This window comes from Lycorma delicatula, chromosome 1 (genome assembly GCF_047948215.1).
Source record: "Lycorma delicatula isolate Av1 chromosome 1, ASM4794821v1, whole genome shotgun sequence".
Taxonomy (NCBI): Eukaryota; Metazoa; Arthropoda; class Insecta; order Hemiptera; family Fulgoridae; genus Lycorma; species Lycorma delicatula.
This window is the reverse complement of record NC_134455.1, coordinates 269,185,193-269,208,565: the sequence shown is the minus strand read 5'-3', so window position 1 is coordinate 269,208,565 and position 23,373 is coordinate 269,185,193. Positions and strand designations below refer to the sequence as shown.

At 29.3% G+C, this 23,373-nt stretch overlaps 1 protein-coding gene across 9 annotated transcripts in view; it reads right to left on the bottom strand.

Annotated features, from left to right (window-relative positions):
• LOC142331252 (follistatin-related protein 5-like) overlaps positions 1-23,373 on the bottom strand; it is a 411,468-nt gene that overhangs the window by 68,709 nt on the left and 319,386 nt on the right. For 6 of the 9 annotated variants that reach the window (XM_075377020.1, XM_075377011.1, XM_075377037.1 and 3 more), the window contains 3 exons: positions 21,915-22,156; positions 18,508-18,648; positions 16,292-16,424 (listed from right to left, as the gene is read on the bottom strand). In XM_075377020.1, the coding sequence (XP_075233135.1) occupies positions 16,292-16,424; positions 18,508-18,648; positions 21,915-22,156 (516 nt within the window). The remainder of the gene's footprint in view (positions 1-16,291; positions 16,425-18,507; positions 18,649-21,914; positions 22,157-23,373) is intronic. The other 3 variants (XM_075377029.1, XM_075377041.1, XM_075377064.1) reach the window with 2 other exon arrangements.

The window sequence follows — 23,373 nt, the reverse complement described above, 5'->3', positions numbered from 1 at the left end:
CCTTGTGTGTAATTTTTGAATAATGCCGATAAAAGGTGGTTAAAATGAAAAAAAACTTTCTAAAGAGGTTATAGAACAAAAATAAAAGTAAAATATTTACAGAAAAAGTGAATTTTTTATCAACCAATCACTGAAGTTGGTGTGAGTTTTAAAAATGGTTATATATTAAAATAAGATTTCTGTGGTCTATTGAAGCAAGGAAATTTTATTTTTTTTATCACTGGTGAAACAATAAACAGCCTGTAGAATGTTCACTGTCTTTGTACTACATAAATATTTGTACTAATAACTCTACTAGTGTTTGTCACATTAATTTATAGGTAACGTTTATTGGTGGTAAACTGATGGCTATTTCAAAGAGAGTTTTTTATTTCTTTCACACCTCTACTGCAACCATACTACAGTACTACAATTTTTGAAATAATATAATCAAATTCAGGTAATTCAAATAATTTCACTTTTTCTAAGAAATAGTCATTGTAATGAATAATCCATACATTATAAAAATATCTTGAATATTCAAATTTCACAAAAGGATCATTACTATACAAGTAAATAAAATTTAAAAAAATTACATTTACATATATTTTTATGTAGTAATTATTTAAATGTGGTATTTAAAAAACTGCATCTTTCCCTTATTGCAGGAATAAGGGAAATAATATTTCCCTTAATATTTGAGGGATGAAAAATAAAAGTCATTAAATTTATTTTTTTAGATAATCTTTTTCTAGAAAATAAGACTGGTCAAACGCAATTATCATAATAAATGATACAAGAGTAAATCGTACAATGAAATAAGTATTCTTTAATTATTATAAAGTGATATAGGATATAATATACATATATATCTATCTGTGTATGTACTGATGATCTTCATGGTGGAGTGACAGCAACTCAGCCTGTAATGGATGTTTCAGGTTTGAGACCTGATCTAGCATGGTAATTTTCACATTACAAAACTCATAATCATTAATCAATTCATAGTTGAATAACTTATTGCTGTCGGTATTACATGAATAAATAAATGTTTTGTAGTTTAACTGTTAGCATTCATGGTGTCCTTAACATAATAATCTACATCCAGAAAAAAGGTGTGCTAGTACTGCTAAGATTAACATACTATACATTTAACATTATGTATAGCATAATATATATAATATGCATATTATATATAGCATATTAATTTTTTGTTCAATAAAACTTTCAAAGCCTTTCATATGACTAACAAAAGGTGAAACACATAAGTTGTGCCTCTTGGCACTAGTTAGAATTGCTTTCTTTGGTAGTATTGTATCATGAACTGTCTGTCAGTTCATGGCACAATTGTCACATACGTTTCAGTGTATTTGGCATGTACATAACCAACAGCATAATCAGCTCATTGAAGAAAAGTGGAAAGCACTAATTTTTGAATTTGTTTTGCATTTGTTTTGCACTATTTGTTTTGCATGGGTCGCTTATTTAGGAATAAAGCGATAATAAGAATGTGGTTGTATCATTTTTTTAAAATTATCGTGTTTCATGTCAGGATGCCTATACCCATTTTAATTTTGGCATATAACAGTTAGAAAATGCTATAAATACTCGTTTTATATTTGTTAAATGATGTGGGAGTACTCCACTGGAGGTAAACCAATCACTTATACAAACTGTCACTGTAGGTGATTAATACTGCTGCTACCAGATGGAAATTATTTCCTGCTTATATAGAGCACTGTGAAATTTTTGTTATTTCCTGCCACCACTAAATACTTTCAATCGATTCTTAATGAAAGGAAGGGGAGTGTATTGAAGGACATAAGTATACTTAATATATGGATAAAAATGTCATAAATTTGAAATCTTATAGCTATTTTTAATAAATGGGTTCTTTGTTGTTAAAAAGAAAAAAAATGTTTTTTTTTGTTATAATTTAAAATTGATTAGTTTATTCATTTGTATTATATAATGGAAGTCTCCAGATATCTGATACAGCTTTCTTGTTTTGGGATTTATAAACCACCTGCATACCTTGATAAAATGAGCAAAAATACAACTGACTTGGGTTATGAAATATTAACCTTCTGAGTAGGATAACATAAATTATTAGCAATCTATTAAATCCAGATTGTAAGAAGGGAAAAATCCAGGCTGTGATAATAATGATTATTGTTATTAGAATGATACTTTATGATATTTATATTACATTGACCAACAATGCTTTTGTTAAATGAGAGTGAATAACTGATTCTTATAGTATTTTTCATGCTGATTTCAAATATGAAATCAAAATTATTTTATCAGGCTTAGTTTTTTGTAATTACCATTATTATTTTCAAGTAGTATCATCCATGAACCCCATAAGCATAACAGTATGTGAATGTATTTTATTATATTATTTATCAACTGAATAACTTTTGTTTATTTATTACAGTTCCTTAATTGTTGTCACATTGATTTGTTAGACATTAGTCATATGTTTATTATTTACACTATTTAAAATGAACAAGAATGTGACTCATTCTTCCTCTTTTCGTCTTACTATAAACATATCATCCACTCATTAGATATTTCTGTCATTATTAAATTTACTAATAAACTGTTGTGCAGACTAGTGAAATATTCTTAATTCTAATTGAAGTATCTCATGTATGTATTCTAAGTAAGTTCTCATGTATGTAACATTCAGTTTTGTAGCTGGCTTTCGTATTTGCAGGTATATGTTATTCAGTAAAGTGAGTGTGTGTTTAAAGAGTTTCTTTTTAAACAATATAAGTTATTGTAATGTATTAACAATGTCTTGCAGTTGTATTAATCATCCAAACAATTTCTGCTATATCTGTGGTCTCAGAAAAGAAATATAACTCCACTGATAAAAAAGTCATATGAACTGGATTTTGGATGTAGATTAGCTGATCAGGACAAATTTACGGCTCCTCATATTTGGTGTGCTTCTTGTATAACATTGTTGACTGGTTGGCTAAATGGAACTCGGTCACATACCATTTGCAACTCCATTGGTTTGGAGAGAACCGTAGGATAACACCACAGACTGTTATTGTTGTGTAATAAAGATTTCTAGGATAACAGCTAAAACTAGATGTACTGTTAGATGTACCTTGATATTCTCTCTGCTATGTGCCCAGTGCCAGATAACCAAGATTAGATGAAAATGTCGAATCTTGTGCTGACTTATCAGGCAATGAAGAGAGAGATCCAAACTTTTAGAAAATTGATAAACTGAACCCCATTTAATTAATCAGTCGGAATTAAATGATCTGGTTAGTGATCTAAATTTATCAAAGAATCAAGCAGAAACACTGGCATCAAGACTGAAAGGATGGCATCTTTTACAACAAAACACTAAAATAACCAGTTTCTGTGACAGATAGTTAGGATTTCAACATCTCTTCTCTCAGTATGAAAACTTAGTATACTGTAATGATGTGGACTCTTTACTGGAAGCTTTGGAACATATACACCATCCTGATGAATGGCAACATTTTATTGACTCGTCAAAGCTTAGTTTGAAGGCTGTTCTACTTCACATTGAAAATAAATATCCATCAATATCATTAGCATACCTCAATACCATTAGCATTTGCTGTTCACATGAAGGAGTCTTATGAGAATATAAAACTTGTATTGAACAGGATTCAATATGAGAAATATTTATGGCATATTTGTGAAGATCTGAAAGTAACAGCGCTTTCACTTGGGCTACAACTTGGTTACATTAAGTTCTGTTACTTTTTGTGCGAGTGGGACAGCAGGGATAGGAAAACCCATTACATAAAAGAGCAGTGGTCAAAGAGAGAGGTGCAGACTACAGGAAGAAAGTGAAACAGAAGAAAAATTGAAGGTGGGACAAAGCATTTACTCATCTAAGGACACTAAAAATAATAACACTAAAGGATGAAAAGAGACTAAGTGTGAGAAAAAAGGGTACTATAAAAACTATAACACATTCAAACATCAATTATCAAACATAACATATTCAAACTGTATGAAGGTGAGAAATTAGGCAATATGCGGGAGGAAGAAACTGAAGGAAATGATGAACATTATCAAGATTACGAAGAAATTAAAATTTTGGAAGAAGAAATCACTAGGCAAGCAAGTCAACTGATGGAAGAAAAACAAAGGTCAAAGATGGTGATAAACAAGGTCTCAGGATGTGATGTAAATAGGTAGTAAATAAAAGAAAGTAGACAATGCCTTGTAAAGTATTTGAAAATGTTTTATGAGTGTATTAACATAGGAAAGTATCATATTGCTAGATTATAGTTAAATAATGATTTACATTATTTCTAAAAATCTGATTTGGAGATCACATGAATTCCTTGAATGCCTTGTATTAAATTACACATACACATTTTTTTTAAAATGAAAAGTATATAAAATTCTATTTGATTAATAACTTCTGATATTTTTCATGGATTTTTTTATTCTTATTATTGAATTATTATTTATTGTAAAGATTTTTTTACAATCATTGGTTAATAATTATTAATAAATCAATATATTTAAATAAAAAAAAAAGTCAATGAAGTCAGATTTGAACTGATGTGCCTTCCCCTTCTACGATGCAAATATTTCATTAATTAAAATTTTATTTGGCTTAACTTTGGAACCAATGAAAATAATATGTTTTTATATTCTCTTCAAAACAAGAGAATATTCTGATTTCATCATGTATCCTGCAGAGCAGAATACATCTCTGATAGCTCGTAGTCAATATTTCCTTTTTTGACTAGACCTGCCCGCTGGGCTGGTCTAGTGGTTAACTTGACATTGCAAATCAGCTGATTTTGAAGTCGAAAGTTCTATGGTTCAAATCCTGTAGAGGCAGTTACTTTTATATGGGTTTGAATACTAGATTGGGGATACTGATGTTCTTTGGTGGTTGGGTTTCAATTAACCACACATCTCAGGAATGGCCGACCTGAGACTGAACAAGACTATACTTCATTTACATTCATACATATCATCCTCTGAGTAATACCTTACGGTGGTTACGGAGGCTAAGCAGGAAAAATAAAAGAGTTGATTGTAATCAAAATGGGAGGTGCACAACTGGATGTTATAACAGTCCTAAATCCAAAATTTCAACATCTTATGGCTAATTGTTTTTGAGTTATGCAAGATACATATGTACATGTACAGACATCATGCTGAAACTAGTCAAAATGAATTCAGGATTGAAATCTGAAAACCAAAATTTTTCGCGATTACAATACTTCGTTTACTTTGTACAAGGAAGTAAAAATAAGGGTGATAAAATGAATTTTAACAATTTTAGAACATTCTGCTTACTTCTTGTTATTCATAAAATACCTATGAAAATTATTATTAAAAGAGTTTGTCAGGATTAGAAGCAGACATGTAAAAAAATCAAATGGGTTTCAAAAAAAATTTTTCAACTTAGATAATATACTGGTATTTCAACAGTTAATTAGGAAAGCATATATTTATAATTTTACCTTAACAATACTATTCATTGGATTTTAAAAGATTCAACCGTGTGAAGATTGCTTGATTAAAACCATAAGAAATTCAGGCCTGACAAGCACATACATATGAACTACACAATATGAAATAATGGTGATAGAATTTGAAGGTAATGAGTTAACAATCAAAACAACGGGATTAAGGAAGGAAGATATATCGTTATAAAAAATCTAAAGTAAAGCATTAGTAAATTATTAGAGGATATCTTTACAGCAATCTAGGAATTAATGTAAATGGAAGCTGGTTAAATACAATAAAATTTGTGCATATTGGAGTGTAATTGGGAAGAGTAACTGAAATATAAAAAATTGTAAATCAATTGAGAGGGAAGGAAAAAATTAAGAATGGGAATAAGTAGCAAGAAAACTAAAATAATGATTGTCTGCTATACGAAGGGAAGAAATATTTATATAAATGATGAAATTACTAAGGAAATAAAAGATGTTTATTTTAGCCAAAAGAAGAGCAAATAGTCAGATGAAGCAAACTGAAAGAAGAGTCATGCTAGTTGGGTTATGTTCAATAAATTTAAATATTTATTTAGAGCAAATGCATAAACAAAGATGAAAATGAAACTATTGTATATGATTTGAATGAAGATGATATGTGAAATGAAAACTTGATGCATAAATAATATTATTATAAATAAAAAGGAGGTGTAATCAGAATTGTTTTAAGAATAAAGTCTGGAGTTTCAAGGAGAGAGAAAAAAAGAATGGATTCCATAAGAAACAGGGGTTAAAGTCATGGGAAAAATAACAGTAGAAAAAAATTAAATTGGACAGGCTATTAATGAGAACAAATGATGGGAGATGGCCAAATAAACATAGAGTGGTACCAAGAAGAGATGATAAGGGAAAGAAGAAGACCAATTACAAAATGGGATAATTAAATGAGTAGGATGTGTAGAGGAATTGTATGACAAGTGTAACTTAGGAACAAAATAAGTGGGAGAAAATAAAGAATGTCTAGAAAAGAAATATGACTGAAGAGAATGTAGAGTAATACTAAAATAATTAATAGTCACACCAACTTAAGTAAGATTGGTTAAGTGACATAATTTTATTGCATTGGTGGAAACCAGTTTGTGAATATGTAAACACTTAATAATTAATTAAAATTAAGAGTTAAAAAATTATTTAAATAAAAATAATGCAAGGTGCCATGTAGAAATGATTGTAAATGATATATTGATTAAAATAAGCTATTTATTTACTTTTATATCACGATTATATTTTTTTGTGAAATATATGCACTCTTTCATAAAATTTATACACGTTTATAATATAAAAATAAGTTATCAATTCTGAATAAATATTTTTTCATTTTAAAGGATGAATATCAAGAAAGCATACTACTGCCTAAACAAAAACGTAGCTGTAGTACTAATTAACTAAAAGAGATATTTCATTTTTTTAAGACTTAAACAGAAATAGCTATCAAGTAATAAGAGAACAATTATAGGCTATGGTATACAAAGACAAAAAGATGACACTAGAAAAGTTGTAAAGGGATCCTATTCAGATGAAAAGCAAAAAAAAAAAACAAGCTGGGTGTAAAACAATCACCTGGAAAATCCATTTAAACAAAAAGTAATAACAAGATATGGATAAAATAAAGAACAGAAATAAACTTAAAATAGACTAATCTGTACAACTCAATAAATAAATTTTACTGAAATTGATATTAAACAAACTTTGTTAGTTTCTGTTTTCAGTATTTCAAAGCATGTTGACCTACTTAAAAAAGTGACCTTTATGTTACTCAAATATTTCATTAACATCAGGTCATATTTATTAAGATTAACAAAGAATATAAATACACACGAGTGAATGAATGAGCACAACTAATGGAAATTAGCAGAATTAAAATGGTAAAATTTTGTTGACTCTTAAAAGGAGTGCAACTTCCAATATAATGTAATTTAACTGATACACCTTACGCTATAACAATAACAATATTATGTATAGGCCTATTTTAAGATATTCATGCGACTAAATTAAGAATTTAGTGGCAAAATGGTAGGATATTCTAAAAATTTTCTTTACTTTTCTAATGATGTAGCCATTAAATTATTTATTTAGGAAATATTTAGAAGATTTTGATGCACTGAACATGTGCTTCTAGTCTAATTCAGTTACTCAGTATAAAAATACAGAAAAACATGGATATGTTGAAATATAAGTCTAATCTACATTTATGTTGCAAATAAACTGTTCATCATATGGTATAATTACAAATGCATATTCATACGCATTATGTGATACATTGTAGTAAATTGTACACAATATACTGTATAACAGGACAATATCAAAGTCACAGGGCTTTGAACTACACATGGGACATGGATGCAAAGGCTTTGTCAGTGCTTTATTATTCTAATTGCCAGTCGCTCAAAGAAATCTCAGAATGACTTCTGATAAGTGACACACATCTGTTTATTCAGAATTGCATCTTTTGTTTATACAATTTTCCTAAAAGAAGATAATGACAAATTACAAAAGATCTTTTAGAATTAACAAGTAGCTCATTCTTTAATGCAGTTACCAGTAGTACTGTTTTAATGGGTTTGTCTTTAAAATGATAGGAAGCCCATTAAGTAGTACAATCTATCTATGCAGTGTTTTTTGTTTAATTCTTTTTTTTGCAAATTATGTGTATAAATTTTGAGACATCTTATAAAATGAACAAGCACAATATTGATTGAATAATGTATTGGACTACATATTTAGGAAGTACCCCAACCTTTTTCAGATGGATGTCATTAACAATAGGGTTGCCCTGAGATAGATAATCCCTACGTTCAGAACATATCATCTACATTCTACATCCAGGGCGGCAACTGCTGCATGTAAGTGCAATACATACAACTGGCTAACAGTGCTCTGAGTATTTTCCATGAAAATGTTATCATTTGAATCTGACCTCCATCTTCAGGTTGCTATTTGGACTGGATTTTTTGGCCACCTGCAGATCATGTACTTTTACCATCTTTACAGATTGCAATAAGGTCAGGGTCAATGTGATGTGCAGGTGTAGCAGAGAACCTTCCATTGCCTCCACATGCCCCCTGTGATGGCAAGATGTGGGAAGGTAGCCATGTATGTCGTGCATGGGAAACCTGAAAGCTTCAGTGGGTAGGGGCCTAGAGTCATGCAAAGATTGTGCATTCGTTCTCTTCCAGGACATATACTGGTTCCACTGGAGTACTGGGCTGAACCTCCAAAATCAGTATCCCAGAAGTGAGGTGTACCTCTGTGACTAGCCTAGCTACAGAAGGGATCAACATTCATGTAGAATCTTGAACAACTAAACGTGGCAGAAGGTGCATGTAAACACCCTTGACTAGTTACGGCCGATTTTCCATACTCAAAGAGGAAATGAAGTAAAGATACAAATAAACTGAGAAAAGATTTAAGAAGTCTATAGGATTTTTTTTAGTAACAGTGTGCCCAGACCAAGATATCTCATGATTATGAGAGAAAATGGCAACTTCCAGAAAATCAGCCCATTCTTAATTTCTCAGGAAAACAAATAGTGCTGGTCCTGTCAAATAAATATGCAAGACTCTCAACAGTCTGTACATCGAAACCATAAATGACAGTCAATGCCACAAAGTTCAAGCTTTAAAGAAGATCAGTGAGTTCCCTGTGTTTGTTCAATCTCATAGTACTCTCAACTCAACAAAAGGAGTTTGTCTTCCTAATGGCACGGAAGAAGAAATAGTGGAGGAATTGTCAAGTCAAGGAGTGACTCAATGCTGCAGGTTTACCATGATGATAAATGGCGAGGTTTTTCCTTCTGCTTTGCATGTGTTAACAATTAACAGACAAAACCTACTGGAGAAAGTATGTGCTGGCATACCTCACTAGATGTGCATGCATTCATACTGTAATCTATGCGATTTTTTTAAGTGGATTTTGGACACACTGCAGTTAGATGTGAAAGGCAAGAAATCCGCATTAGTGAAGGGGAAACTCTCATGAAGGTGATTTGTGTAAAGATCCTCCAATCTATGAAAAACTGTAATCTATCTGATGTTTTAAGTGGGATTTTGGACACACTGCAGTCATATGTGAAAGGCAAGAAATCCACATTAGTGGAGGGGAAACTCATGAAGGTGATCTGTATAAAGATCCTCCAAAAGGGCACCACAACTGCTGTTCAAGAAACTGTCTGATTTACAGAATTGAAACAGTTTTTCAGGAAGTTAAAACCCTACAAAAAATAAGTTATCCTGAAGTGAAGAAAGTTGTTAGCAGTTGAACACCTCAACTGATGGCTTATGCAGAAGTAACTGCTGACCCTTCTTCATCCAAAGTTAATGTGCAGCAGTTGCTTTCCGCTCTTGCACCAAACTTTGCTGCTATGACTGATAGCATCAATACTAGGATGGAATTCTAATATTGAGAAATTAACCAGCAAAACCTGCAAAGATGCAGCCACTGATGGATGTTAAGAAAAAATTTGAAAGAACCAAAAACATCAGTCCTTCAACCAGTTATAAGGTGAAGGAAGGTGTGGCAAGGGTACACTAGAACTGTGAACTTGATGTGATGCAAGTTGGTTTCAAAGTCGAGAGTTCTAAGGTTCTAAGGCTGCCTTTACTAGTAAAGGCAGCCTTTACTTTAAAGAACATTACTTTTATATGGATTTGAATACTAGATTGTGGATACCAGTGTTCTTTAGTGGTTGGGTTTCAATTATCTACACACATCAGGAATGGTCAACTTGAGACAGTACAAGACTACATTTCATTTACACTCCAAGTTTGGACACTGACAACCATGTTAACTGCTTCAACTAGGTCAGTATCACCTGATGCCATCTGCAGAACATCCCTGGTCTGAGGCATCAGGTACCCTGTCATCAGGAGGATGAAGAAAAGAAGTAAGTAAGGATGGCCTAAGGGAAAGTCTATGCGATATGTTTTTAAATCAAGATTTTCTAAGTTTGTAATATTTTTTAGTATCAAGAATGTTTTAATAATCATAAGGCTTAATTAAAGTTGAAAGTTTTTTGGTTTTTTTTTGTTTAGAAAAGGTCAAATAACCAATGTAGTTGATGCCCAAAACCCCGAAGAAAAAAAACAACAAAAAACACCAAGATTACTGGCAACTTCATTAAAATGTTAATAACTGGATCTAAAACAGTTCAGTATTTTGAAAGCGAGCCTAATAATTACAAATTTAATGTTTTTAAAAATTAAAAAATATATCTTATTTTCAGTTATCAGTCAAATTTAAAATCCTGAACATGAATATACTTAACAAAAACTACTTGATTAATTATAATATTTTTTCATACAGATTACAGTTTCACTTATGCTTTAAGAAAATTTATTCAGTATAATGTATGTGCATTTTCTAAAAACTATTAACATTTTCACTGCCATGAGCATCAATTTGATACACATATAAAACTCTCCTAGAGGCCATGTGCATCAATTATATACCTAAATTTTTCCATACTAAGTCAAACATTGTTGTGAAAAAACTTAGCACTAGGCCATCTAGTTTTTGTTCATAAAACCCACTATTATGGTCAAAGTAACATGAAAAAATCGACATAATTAAAATAAAGTCATTAATATGAGAGATAATTTACAGTGTATCAATTTGATACATATGGTCTTATAAACCAGTCTCAAATCGTCTTCTTTCAAAGGTCTTTTGAGTTAGGGGAACAAGTAGTCACAAGGAGCGAGGTCAAGTGAGTAGGGTGGTTGGGGAAGAACAGTGATCGAGTGTTTGGCCAAAAACTCACGAGTTCTGGGGGCTGAATGGGCTGGAGCGTTGTCGTGATGAAAAAAACAGTCACCACTCTTACACATTTCTGGCCTTTTCCGAAGGATAGCATCCCGCAGACGTTTGAAAACTTCAATGAACTTCTTTGCTGGTCAGACGTCGATTTGCTCGTACCAGGGTGATGATTTTGTTTGTGTGAGTCGTCAGTTGACGTGGAAGGACGTCCAGGACGCTAATCATCTTCAATCGACTGACGACCATCTTTAAAATATCCATGCTACTAAAAACATGTCACACACTTCATAGCAACGTCGCCGTACGCCGTCTTGAGCATATCAAAAGTTTCACTCACAGATTTACCGACGCCAAGCAGATTTGACTGGAACCAACTGAACCCGCGCAATTCAAACAGTCTACGTATTTTTTGAACAGACCTCGTATTCTCAGTAATCTAGGACTAACGGAAATGCATATCAATCTGTTTAGGTGTTTCATGAAAAAAATTTGAATTTTTCTTTTTAATCGGAACGTATGCGGATGGATGACCCTTCAAGAATTAATCCTGTATCGAAAGATACTGAATGTATCTTTTGTACACAGCTGGACATTACGTTTGTTGCTGTTACGATGCAAAATTTCTTTATGTTTGTGACTCGATAATTGCTGGTAAACTGAATAAAGAATTGGAATTTAACTTACGACACCTCTTTCTATACATTGATTTTAAAACGATAAAATTCTGAAGAGTTCAAAATCAAAATAATTGTATTGATTGTAGAGTTTTTTTCTATAGACTTTACAGTTTCACTTATGTATGGCATTAAGCCCGATAAAGTCAGGTATAATAAAAAATTAACGCGACCACATTTGTAATATTTGACACTTCTGATGAACATGATGTGAAAACGACACATTTTATTATTTGGAGATTTGTTGCAACTTCAACCAGTGCGTGACAATCCAACTTACATCAAAATTACTAAAGATGAAACCAACTAATACTTAGGATCATTTGGTTCCTTTGATTTCTAGAAGATTCTAGAATTCATTACGATGAATTGACTATCAGTGTGCGACAGAAAAACGATTTAGAATATTCAAAAGTGCTATCTCGAATTAGAATCTGTTACTTGAACAATGACGGTCTAAAACAACTTAATTCTAGAAAATTTGTTTTTACAAATACTGACTACTATAAGAATTTGCTCGAATTGCACCCAATACATGTGTGAAACATTAAATACTGAAATGCTAAGACGCATCTCTTCTGAAGAAATTGAATTAGGTAATTATGATTCATTAGACTGTACAACCTGTTTGAGGAAAAAACCAATAAGGCTTTAAAATCAGATGAAAATTATTCTAAGGCTGGAGGTCTTCCTAAGGTCATTACTATAAAAATTGGTGCTAAAGTTATGCTGACTAGAAATGTCGATGTATCTCAAGGATATGTTAATGGAACCGCAGGTATTGTAAAAAGTTTTAAAAAAGACGTTGATGATAAAAATGATGTTCACCAAGTAACGATTATTTCATCTTCTGAGGAAGAACATACAGTTGAAAGAATAACTGTTAAATTTGAATTTATGGACAAAGTTTTCGTCGTGCGGAAACAATTACCTATTTGTTTAAGCTATGCCATAACCGTATATAAATCACAAGGAATGAATATAAAAAATGCTTTCGTAGATGCTGGTAATAATATTTATACAGTTGGCCAAATATACGTCGCTTTTTCAAGAACAACGTCTATTGAGGGATTGCATGTGATCAATTTTGATCTATCCACGATCAAGGCCAATTCTGAAGCAATACATGAATACAATAGATTATAAAGTAAATATAGGCCTGATCTTCTAGTTCTTGAAGAGGGAAAAAATAAATTAAAAAAAGTCAAGGATGATATTTGGGTTATGCCTAAACATATCAGTGAGTGCCAAAAATCGAATGATGTAAGTGATATAAACCACTCAAAAGATAGATAATTGCACGGATTATCTAATGGTGATTCAATTTCGTGTTACGCTAATTCAGTTATTCAATGTTTGTTTAATTCTGCATTATTAAAGAATGAGATCCTGAAATGACCGAAAAAATCATATATTACATAAATCTCTTAAAAATGATATAAATAGAGCAAACGTAGACATGATAGAAATAAGAAAATTTGTACATGAGAATTTTAATATTCAACGACAAGAACATGCTGTTGTATTTTTCACATATTTAATTGTCAAAGTTGAACCTGTCAAGAACATTATAGAACACACTATCCAATACACGATTATTTGTGCAAATGATAAATGTAAGAATGTTTCAGAGCACAAAGAAAATAATTCAGTTTTACATATAGATATTAAAACGGGTAGTTTAAAGAAAAATAACAGTTTAAGTCTCCAAGATTTAATTCATAATTTTAGTGAAAAATCTCATGTGGAAGGTAGATGTGCTGAATGTGGAAACACAGATTTCATACATAGAATGGAAATTCATTCTTCAGGAAAAATGTTGATCATTCTAATAAAATTATTCGAAAACGACGCAGTATGTTTAGGCAAAATAACTGAAACTAAAGGAATAAAAAAAGTGTCTAATGATGCTTGCAAACTATTCCGGAAAAAATATAAAAGTTGTAAGTGCAATATTTCATTACGGGCAGTCAGTGAAAGAAGGACATTATAGTAGCATGATGAAAATTGGGAAAAATTCGATTGAAGCTAATGATTTATTAATTGAAAAAGAAAGTTGGCCACGAAATTCCAAAAAAGTTGTTTTTAGTTTTAAAACAAATTTGATTTTTTATTAGATACATGAATACAATCGACGAAAAGTTATTAGCAAACACACGACAGATACCAGAATTTTTATAAATATAAAAACAGTTTCGATAAAACGAATGAACTGAAAACAAAAAAAAGACAGATGATATTCAAACTCCCAAAACAATAAAATTGTTAAGGTTTCGGCGATAGTTTGCCGTCAATTGAAAACATCAAAAATCGAAAATCAAAATTCAACCATTTATTTATAGTTCTTCAAAAAGACATTGGCCGAATCAAAAAAGTACATACGAATATATGTATGAAAGGCGAGATAATGATCGTTATATATTTTTCCTACTTCATTTTCTCAAACACAACAATATATACCGTTAAAATATTTTCCTATATATTGAATATTAAATATTTTATTCCTCTACTAATATTGTAACTAAATGATAGAACCTTTTTAATCATGAAATGATTTAAATATTAAATCATCGAGAAATAATTGGAGATAAACAATTTTTTTATATACTTGTATATACTCGTATACTTAAAACACAAATCATATAATAAAAAATTCGTCAAACTTTCTCAAATATGTAGATTGATAATGCAAAAACTATTGCCGGCCCGATTTCATACTTTTAAGAACGAATTTGAACGAAACTTCAATATTTTACTCTTAATATTATAATTTATTGTTCTACGCAAATACATTACGATCTCAAAAATAAGTTGAACTTTATCGGTTACGGCGAAAAAATTTTATAAAGAACTATAATCAATTTCTGATTTCAGTAAAAAGATCACTAAATGAACAGATCAAGTTTTGATCAAAGATCAACAGTAGGGGCAGTACGGATCATTGTGAAAATTTAAAGTGAATGTTACCTTATTATGTGAACTAATTATCATTCGTAGGTTTCTATTGATATATTTATCATATGTTCCTAATGGCTAAAAAGTCACAATATTAATCAGATGTAATTTTATCTTTAATAAAATGTTTACTTGATATCTTGAAAATTCAAAGTGACGAAATCATATCTGTCACCTTCACTCATACTACCAGTGCTGCCTCTAATTGTGCATTAATTATCCTGGAAAAAATTAACTAGTGAATAAAAAAATTATTAAAATATATTTCAATTTTGTGAACGAAATTTAAGTTTTGTTTTGCTATTTTGAAATTATTCACTTTTTTCTAAAATAGAATTAATTTTTGAAAAAAGAAAATTAAGAACTGTTAATATTTTTTCAACTAATTAATTAATTATTTTCAATCATTGAATCATTTGATACTGTCATGAAATAAAAATAATATATCAACGTTTTTTTTCATTTACTTTAAACATTGTCAAAAATTCAAAGATAAAAAATTAAGTATATTTTCAAGAAAAATTCAAAAATAATTATATAAATTAGATGCACATTATTTTGCTTGATATGCCCGAATTGCATCAAGTTACTTTATATCATAGAAGTTTTTATAAATGACTAATTAGGATTTAGAACTAAAGAATGATCATTCATATAATTTGTATGGGGAATTATTGTCTTTCAAAAGCAAGTAAACAAGTACAACACTCGCTTATAGACCGTGAATTATTAGGACTTAGGAAGTTGCTTAAAGTATGAAATCGGGCCGGCAAGAGTTTTTGCATTTTCAGTTTACATATTTGAGAAAATTTGATGGATGTTTTATTATATGATTTGTGCTATTAAATGTATATAAAGTATATAAAAAAATTGTTTATCTCCAATTATTTCTCGATGATTTAATATTTAAATCATTTCATGATTAAAAAGGTTCTATCATTTAGTTACAATATTAGTAGAGGAATAAAATATTTAATATTTATGAATATTTAATATTCAATATATAGGAAAATATTTAAAGGTGTATATTGTTGTGTTTGAGAAAATGAAGTAGGAAAATATATAACAATCATTATCTCGCCTTTCATACATATATTCGTAAGTACTTTTTTGATTTGGCCAATTTCTTTTTGAAGAACTATAAGTAAATTGTTGAATTTTGATTTTCGATTTTTGATGTTTTCAATTGACGGCAAACTATCGCCGAAACCTTAACAATTTTATTGTTTTGGGAGTTTGGATAATAATTACTCACAAAAATAATGGTTTGGAAAACAATAATATAATGAGATGTCAGCATGTGACGTCACATGCTCGTAGATTTGCCGAGTAACTATAACAAGATCTTACATGATTATAAATCATCTCAAGAAATAATATGACAAAAGAGTGGTGGCAGAAACTTACTGTATAACTTACTGAACGCTGTGTAGAATTCATTAATTATTAACTTCCCATCTTTATCTGCATCTTCAAAACTGACCATATCTTGCAGTGTACATCCTTTTGCTAACTGACCCATATTTTCTTCTTGTGATATCTAAAAAAAAATTAGCAAGTTAAAATACATAAAAAATAATACACTAACTCTCTTTTCAATGGTTAGTTTAGATGATACAGCTGAAATTATGTAATATCATTTATTACCTATAATTTTTAGAATGAAATTTACATGTCTTCTCAAACATCATATGGGGATAATGTGAAAATAAATTACTAACAGCAAATATAGAAATAACATAATTCTGCTTACGCCAGACTATTGAATACAACATAAAAAATACATTTTCAATTCTTTAAAAATGGTCTGCCTAACCAGTCCAAAAAGGTATTAATTCTGGAGTTGGTGCCTCATCTGTGCCTTTTTCCCTGTTCCAACATTACTTAGTTTCTACCATTTGTATTCAGACTCACACATACATAAAATCTTAAACAATATTACATGTATGAAAAAAAATATTTTTAAAAGTATTTGTTGGCTATAATTTCAAAACAGTATTTTATTTTTTATTGTTATCATATTATTTTAAATATTTTACGAAGCGATTTGAAAGTGTTGACTTTTTATGTGCAGTCCTTGTACATGTTCTTTGATACAGACAGTGCATTTGCACTGACATTTATATCTAGACAAAGACATTTGCATCTAGATGTCTGGTCTGTCCAGTGTAACATTAAGCATAATCATTATATTTTAATTATACTCCCAGGTTATTGTGTTAATGTAAATGTTTTTTATCATTTTGCTAACCTTTCCTGAGTAACTGTATGCCACATGCTTTTGTGTACTGAGTTCAAGAGATTTTCATTTCTCATTAGAAAGATGACCTACTTAAAAAGTTTAAATTTAACTGGCTAGTCAGTTGGTGTAGTGGTTGGTGGTTTGTTGGCTTCTAGATCAACTGGTCACAGGTTTGATTCCAGTAAGTGACTAACATTTTTTTACCCATTATTTTATGTATCTCGTTTTCCTTGTATAAATAGAGCAGAAGTTGTGTGAAGTAGTAATGATAGAAATAGAAATAAATAAAAAGATTACATTCAATAACAGATTTCAAGTTGGCAACAAAATTTCAGACATACTTAAAAACATTTTAATTCACAATAAAGAGTATATATTAAATATAAAAATTTCCTAACAGATCCTTAAAAATTAAAAATATTAATGAATTTTTTTTTAGAAGTGCTGTGCATGTGTGTTTCAAAATGTAAATACATATTATATGTTATAATATATGTTTTATGTATATATATATATATATATACACATATATATCTTACTTTTTTCTTATATACAGAAACACTTATGCCTAATAAAATGTAATTGTAATTGGAAAACCTTTGAACCTGCTCATTTTGTAAATTAAGATGACATCATCTCAAAAAGTATTTATCGTATCTTACTTGTATGCTGCAAAAAAAAGAAACAATTTGTAATGTTTACTTGGATTTATGTCCATTATTTGGTGTGTACTACATAAAATATGAAAAAATGAAAATGTATTTTTGTAAAATGGTAATGAATAAATTTCTATATAATTACCCACCAATGAAAGGTCATTGAGGAAGTAACCTCACATTACTCTGAGGGCATGGAGGAGGGCACACAATTAAAAAGTATAACTACAGTGGAGAAACAAAAATTCCTGTATTTGAATAATGTGTATGGTGTTATATATTATTTATATCAATGTCTAACAAGGAAAATAAAAGAGTATGCTGTACTGTATTCAGCATAAGAGCTATTCTAGCTGTTGTTTGTAAATTGAGATTTTACTGCAGCATGTGAATTGTGTTATTGCAATAATGTATCGGTTAACTCAGTTTGTTAGTCTTCACCAGTATTTATATAATACTTTATCTTCCATCGTGTTTTTGTCAACAGTACTATAACATTAAATACTGTTGCCATGTAATTAATTTGTAAATAACTTGATTCTGTCAGCACCAAATGAAAACATCATACATAGATCAAATCATAAAACATCAGAACATATAATTTGTAGATGTAAGTTTCAAGACAGTCTATTACAACGTCACACAGTCTGTTTACAACAGGATAGCTCTTAAAGTGAATTGAGTGTACAATGATTTAAGAATTTTGTATGCCAAATATAACTTACCTTTTCCAGTTCATCTGCTTCAACAAACCCATTTCTATTAAGGTCATAATATTGAAAAATATTTCCTACTAAAAATTGTTTGCCTGGTCTTTGTGAATCTTCTGCCATCAATTTTGCATGATGTAATAACAATAAGTTGTCCTGAAATATTAATAAAAAACAGTTATAAATGGTTCTTTAGTGAAAAATAAATATTTTAAGCACAAAGAGAAAAATACAAGAATTTAGCTAGCTCTGTCTCAAAGAGAAAAACATCTCTAGCTCTGTCCTAAGGAATTTCCATGAAATATCAAAGATTAATTGGTTATATTTACTACTGAAATTATTTGAAAAATATTACACAATAATTTGTGCAAAGTTGTTTATAATGTAAAAAATATATTTTGTAATAATGATCTTATTTATGTAGTAGTCATGTTGCATTATATTAAAATGAAAGTTGAATTCCAAGTAAAGCTAGTGGAATATAGTCACTAAAAATACAAAAAGACTGTGATAATAATTGTTCCTGCAATGAAGGAATTTAATAAATTCATTTTTTGTTTGTTTCCATTAACAAAAATGAACCTATTCCAAACTAGGAAAATTATCTTCAGTAACTTTGTTGATTCAGTATCTTTGTTTCCAGTTGAAATTTTTGTTTCCACTTGTATTTTGAATATAAACAGTAAATATTCAATTTGTTTTGGTGAATTGCCTTCCTATGTTTTAAAAGAGTTGTAAATACTATCATTATTATTTATTTAACACAGGTTTTACTGATGGAATATTTTCTTGTTGTTTTAAGATTACCATCAGTCTCTTAAAATTTTATCTTTCCGTGAAAGGACCAATACAAAATTTAGAAACTTACTTTAAAACACCTGGCAGATTGCAGGGTGCATAAAAATTATCTCTAATTAATGCATCTCTAATTAATATTTAAAAAATTGTTCTCCTCTAATTACCAGAATATTCATTGGTATACCCTTTGCAGATGATTACATCTCGTATATCAAAAGATAATTACTTAATATGATTAATAAATTCTAAATTTTTAGTTCAAAGAAATATTGATTAGATGGATTGTAAATATTTAACTTCAAATATGGTTAGAATGATTGCAATGCGGTTTTCAGGTTGATATACCATTATTAATCAGTTGGATAGTATTCCCATTAATGCTGATAAATGTTTTTTGTTGTCTAAAATGCAAAATGTTTTTAGATCTCAAAAATAAATTTTCATAGATGGATCAGTGTAATTTTACAAGATCACTCCGTATTGATTTGCTTTGATGCTTCTAGATCATTTAATGAGCTTTTTATCATTATTAATTTAATTATGTAAAATATATTTTATAATTATCATTTTTTAATATAAAACTGTGTACAATTAATATCATGAATATATTTTATTTATTCCTGTTACAACATAACATTAGATTTTGGAATTACTTCAAAATATCAGAATGAGTTTTCAGTACAAAAAATGGGCTTTCAGATTTATATTTGAAACAGGAAATATGATTGATGTAAAACAGCTTTTAGTATTTATTTTTTCAGTGGAATCAACAGCTACAGTCATGAGCGACTAATAAATCATAGTATATAACAAACAGAATGCAGTTAAACTCTGCATCCAATGCTCTGCATTTAACTTTAGGGATATACAGGAACTGATTTTAAATGTGACTATGGGTATTTACACTTAATCTTTTTTCTCACCCTTCAGTTTACATGAGTTTAATGCCTGAGATGTTTCAGATATTGTAAGAAATTAATACGTTATAAGAATTAATTTAGTCATAATAAATTTATAGTAAATTAAAAATACAAACAATTCCATGCATTTTTGTTTATGAATGCAGTCATTTTGCTAAAAAAAATATTCCTAGTCCATTTTTTCTTTAATTCATTTATTAAAAAAAAAACTAAAATAAAAAAAACAATTACTCAGTTTTTTCAAACCAGACAACAGAGCTATTTTTATGTTATACAACATAATCCTTCAATCTAGAAGAAAGGATTTTATTATGATATTTTTTTTATTTTCAAAAATTAACCAATGATCCAAAAGATCTTCTGATGGAGTTTTAAAGTTAAATAAAAGATTTCCTTCTCCAGAAACATTATTAATCTATTGATGAGTTTTAAAATAATTTTAATTAGATTAATCAGATTTTTTTTGCTACTTTTTAAAACATGTTCTTCAATATGTAACTTAATAAACAGTGTAATAACCCTATTCTGTATTTAACTAGATCGATACTTTCTTTCAGTCTTTGAGAAATGCTAGAACTACAAATGCTAGAACAAAAGAAATGTTAGAACTATCATTGACTGCAGTAAAATTTAATTTTTTTATATTTATAGATCTTATGATTCAATCAGAATGCAAAGCTGTGATATCTGGACATCTAATTCAATTAATGATAGTTAAATTTGTTCTGGCTTACATCAATAAGTAAATGATTACTGGTAAAAAACTGGAATAGATTGACATTGTAGTTTAAAACACGACGATTGATATGTTAGATGCAATGAATAAATCCACTACTTATTTTCTAGATGAGCAGAACTATCAAATATTATGAACTACCTTAATAGAAAACACAGAGCAGCAATGAAACCTGGAAAGATTGATTGGAAGAGAGATATAATGAAAAAGTTTATAAAAAAAACCTTTTTTTGGGAGAAAAAGGCCAAAATGTATGACTATTAGAGGTGTTGACCGAAAGGTAAAAACCAGGGACCTAACAGGTTATAAAAATATAGAAGGACTTATGGAAATATATTAATTTAAGTAGGAAAATCATTTGAATACATTTATAGATGGATTACTTTTTCAATTATTTTTAGTTATGGTAGTTCTGGAAAAATATTTAAAAATGTATTTTATGGCATGTAAATGCTTTATGACTGTGACAAATTGAAATAGAAATAAAAAGAATAGAGGATGTTTAAACCTGAAGTTATGGGAAGGAATTGGAAATTAAATGTATGATGCAAAGATATACTATAGAAGGTTATAAAAGATCCTGAGGTAGAATCTTGTAAAAAATAAACTCAACATCTTGGGATGTAGGTATTAAGTATCCAAGATTGGTTGATTTAATTGTTAAAGGAAATGTAAAGGATAAATACTGTAAAAAAAAGACAATAGTTAGAAAATATAATTCAAACTGAATATGTAAAATGCACTTCTAGAGTGTGGTTATGAGATTGATACTGAATAAAACCAGTGGTGCATAAAAATCAGTCAACTAGTTGATGAATAAAAACAAAATTTCTAAGTTGAGAAATCAATAGCAATAATATGGTTGCAAGAGATTTTGTCGAATTAAATCTCACTGAAAGTCTTACTTTATTTGTACTAATCTGAATTAAACTCGGTAATAGAGTGAAAAAGAGAATAATTACACTTACTTTCATTATCTCATATTCTTGTAATGTGCAGTCTTCCTTATCGTAATACAAATCTGAATCTGCTTCATTCTCTTCTGGATTACCATATGGAGTTTGTTCAGTGCTAACATTATTTGAAGATTGTTGCTTTATGTACTGATCACTATCTTGTTTTTGAGGTTCAACATCATTATTTTCAGTAGAGACTGTCAAATAAAGCTCACTGTTAGAAGAATTTGATTTTGTTGGGATAAATTTTCCATCTACAAAACAGTAAAAACATATCACACTGATCTTTCATATAATCGAATAAGTTGTGTTAAATAAATATCATGTTATTAATTAATTGCTATTACTTTTAGCATATCCATAAATTATTTATGGTTTTGTATCATACAATCTTTAGTAATTAAAATTGTATGTGGTGATAAATGGTTCCAGAATGATTCTTTTCAAATCCTGTTTTACAACAGGATTACATACAAGAAAATCCTGTTGTCAGGATTTTCTATGTATTTTTATATGACTATATGAAACCAAACACTGATTGCTAATTGACATGTTTTTCTAAATAATATAATTTTCAAGCTATATTTCTTAGTATCTTTAATTTATTATGATATATGATTTCTATTGTTGATTTCTTTTTTCTATTTGTGAGACATTCATTAACACAAGTAAATTGTACAATCAGTTTCCTATAATGTGGCTCTATTTAAAAAAAAAAAAAAATAGCAAATACTTGCTGGAACATATTAGAGAGCATTGATTAGTGGAGTCTCAAAAGTTTGGTAAAAGTTAAAAAGGTGTGATGGTGGAGAAGAATAAAAGTTATAAATTTATAAATATTAATCTTGAAGTCTACATGTCTCTTTTTTTTGTATTATATTTTTTATTTCTCATTCAGTGAATCAGTTTTGCATAACAGGGCATTTTTCATTTTCCCTTCATTTTTAAATTAACTTTTTTATGAGTTTACATGTTTAATAAAAAAACCTTAAATGATTGTCCATCTCAGTGGTAGGAAATGGAATGTGGTGATAAATGATTACAGAATGATTTTCATCAAATCCTGTTTTCCAATACTTAAAAAGTAATTCATATACTTTAAAAGTGTAGCAAATAACTCTCTTCTTAATAGTTGTACAAAAAGGTGTTAGGCAGTTGGTGTTTTCCTTATTTTAGTAGTTTTATAAAATTAACTAGTCAGTTAATTATTTCAGAATTTGTCAAGCTGTCTTGTGAAAATTTTTGATTTTGTCACAGAGTTATTTGTCACAGGGAATAAATCCTGATTTTATGTAAAACATTATGATAATATTATACTATACTAACACAGTCTGAATGTAAATCTATCGGTTCATGTAGTAAATGCTACTAATCTATTGTATTTATTCTTTGTTGCAGTTCGTACTAACAACCTTATGAATCTTCTTAATTTCTCTTATGCCAATGGTAATAAAGTCTCCTCATTTCTGTT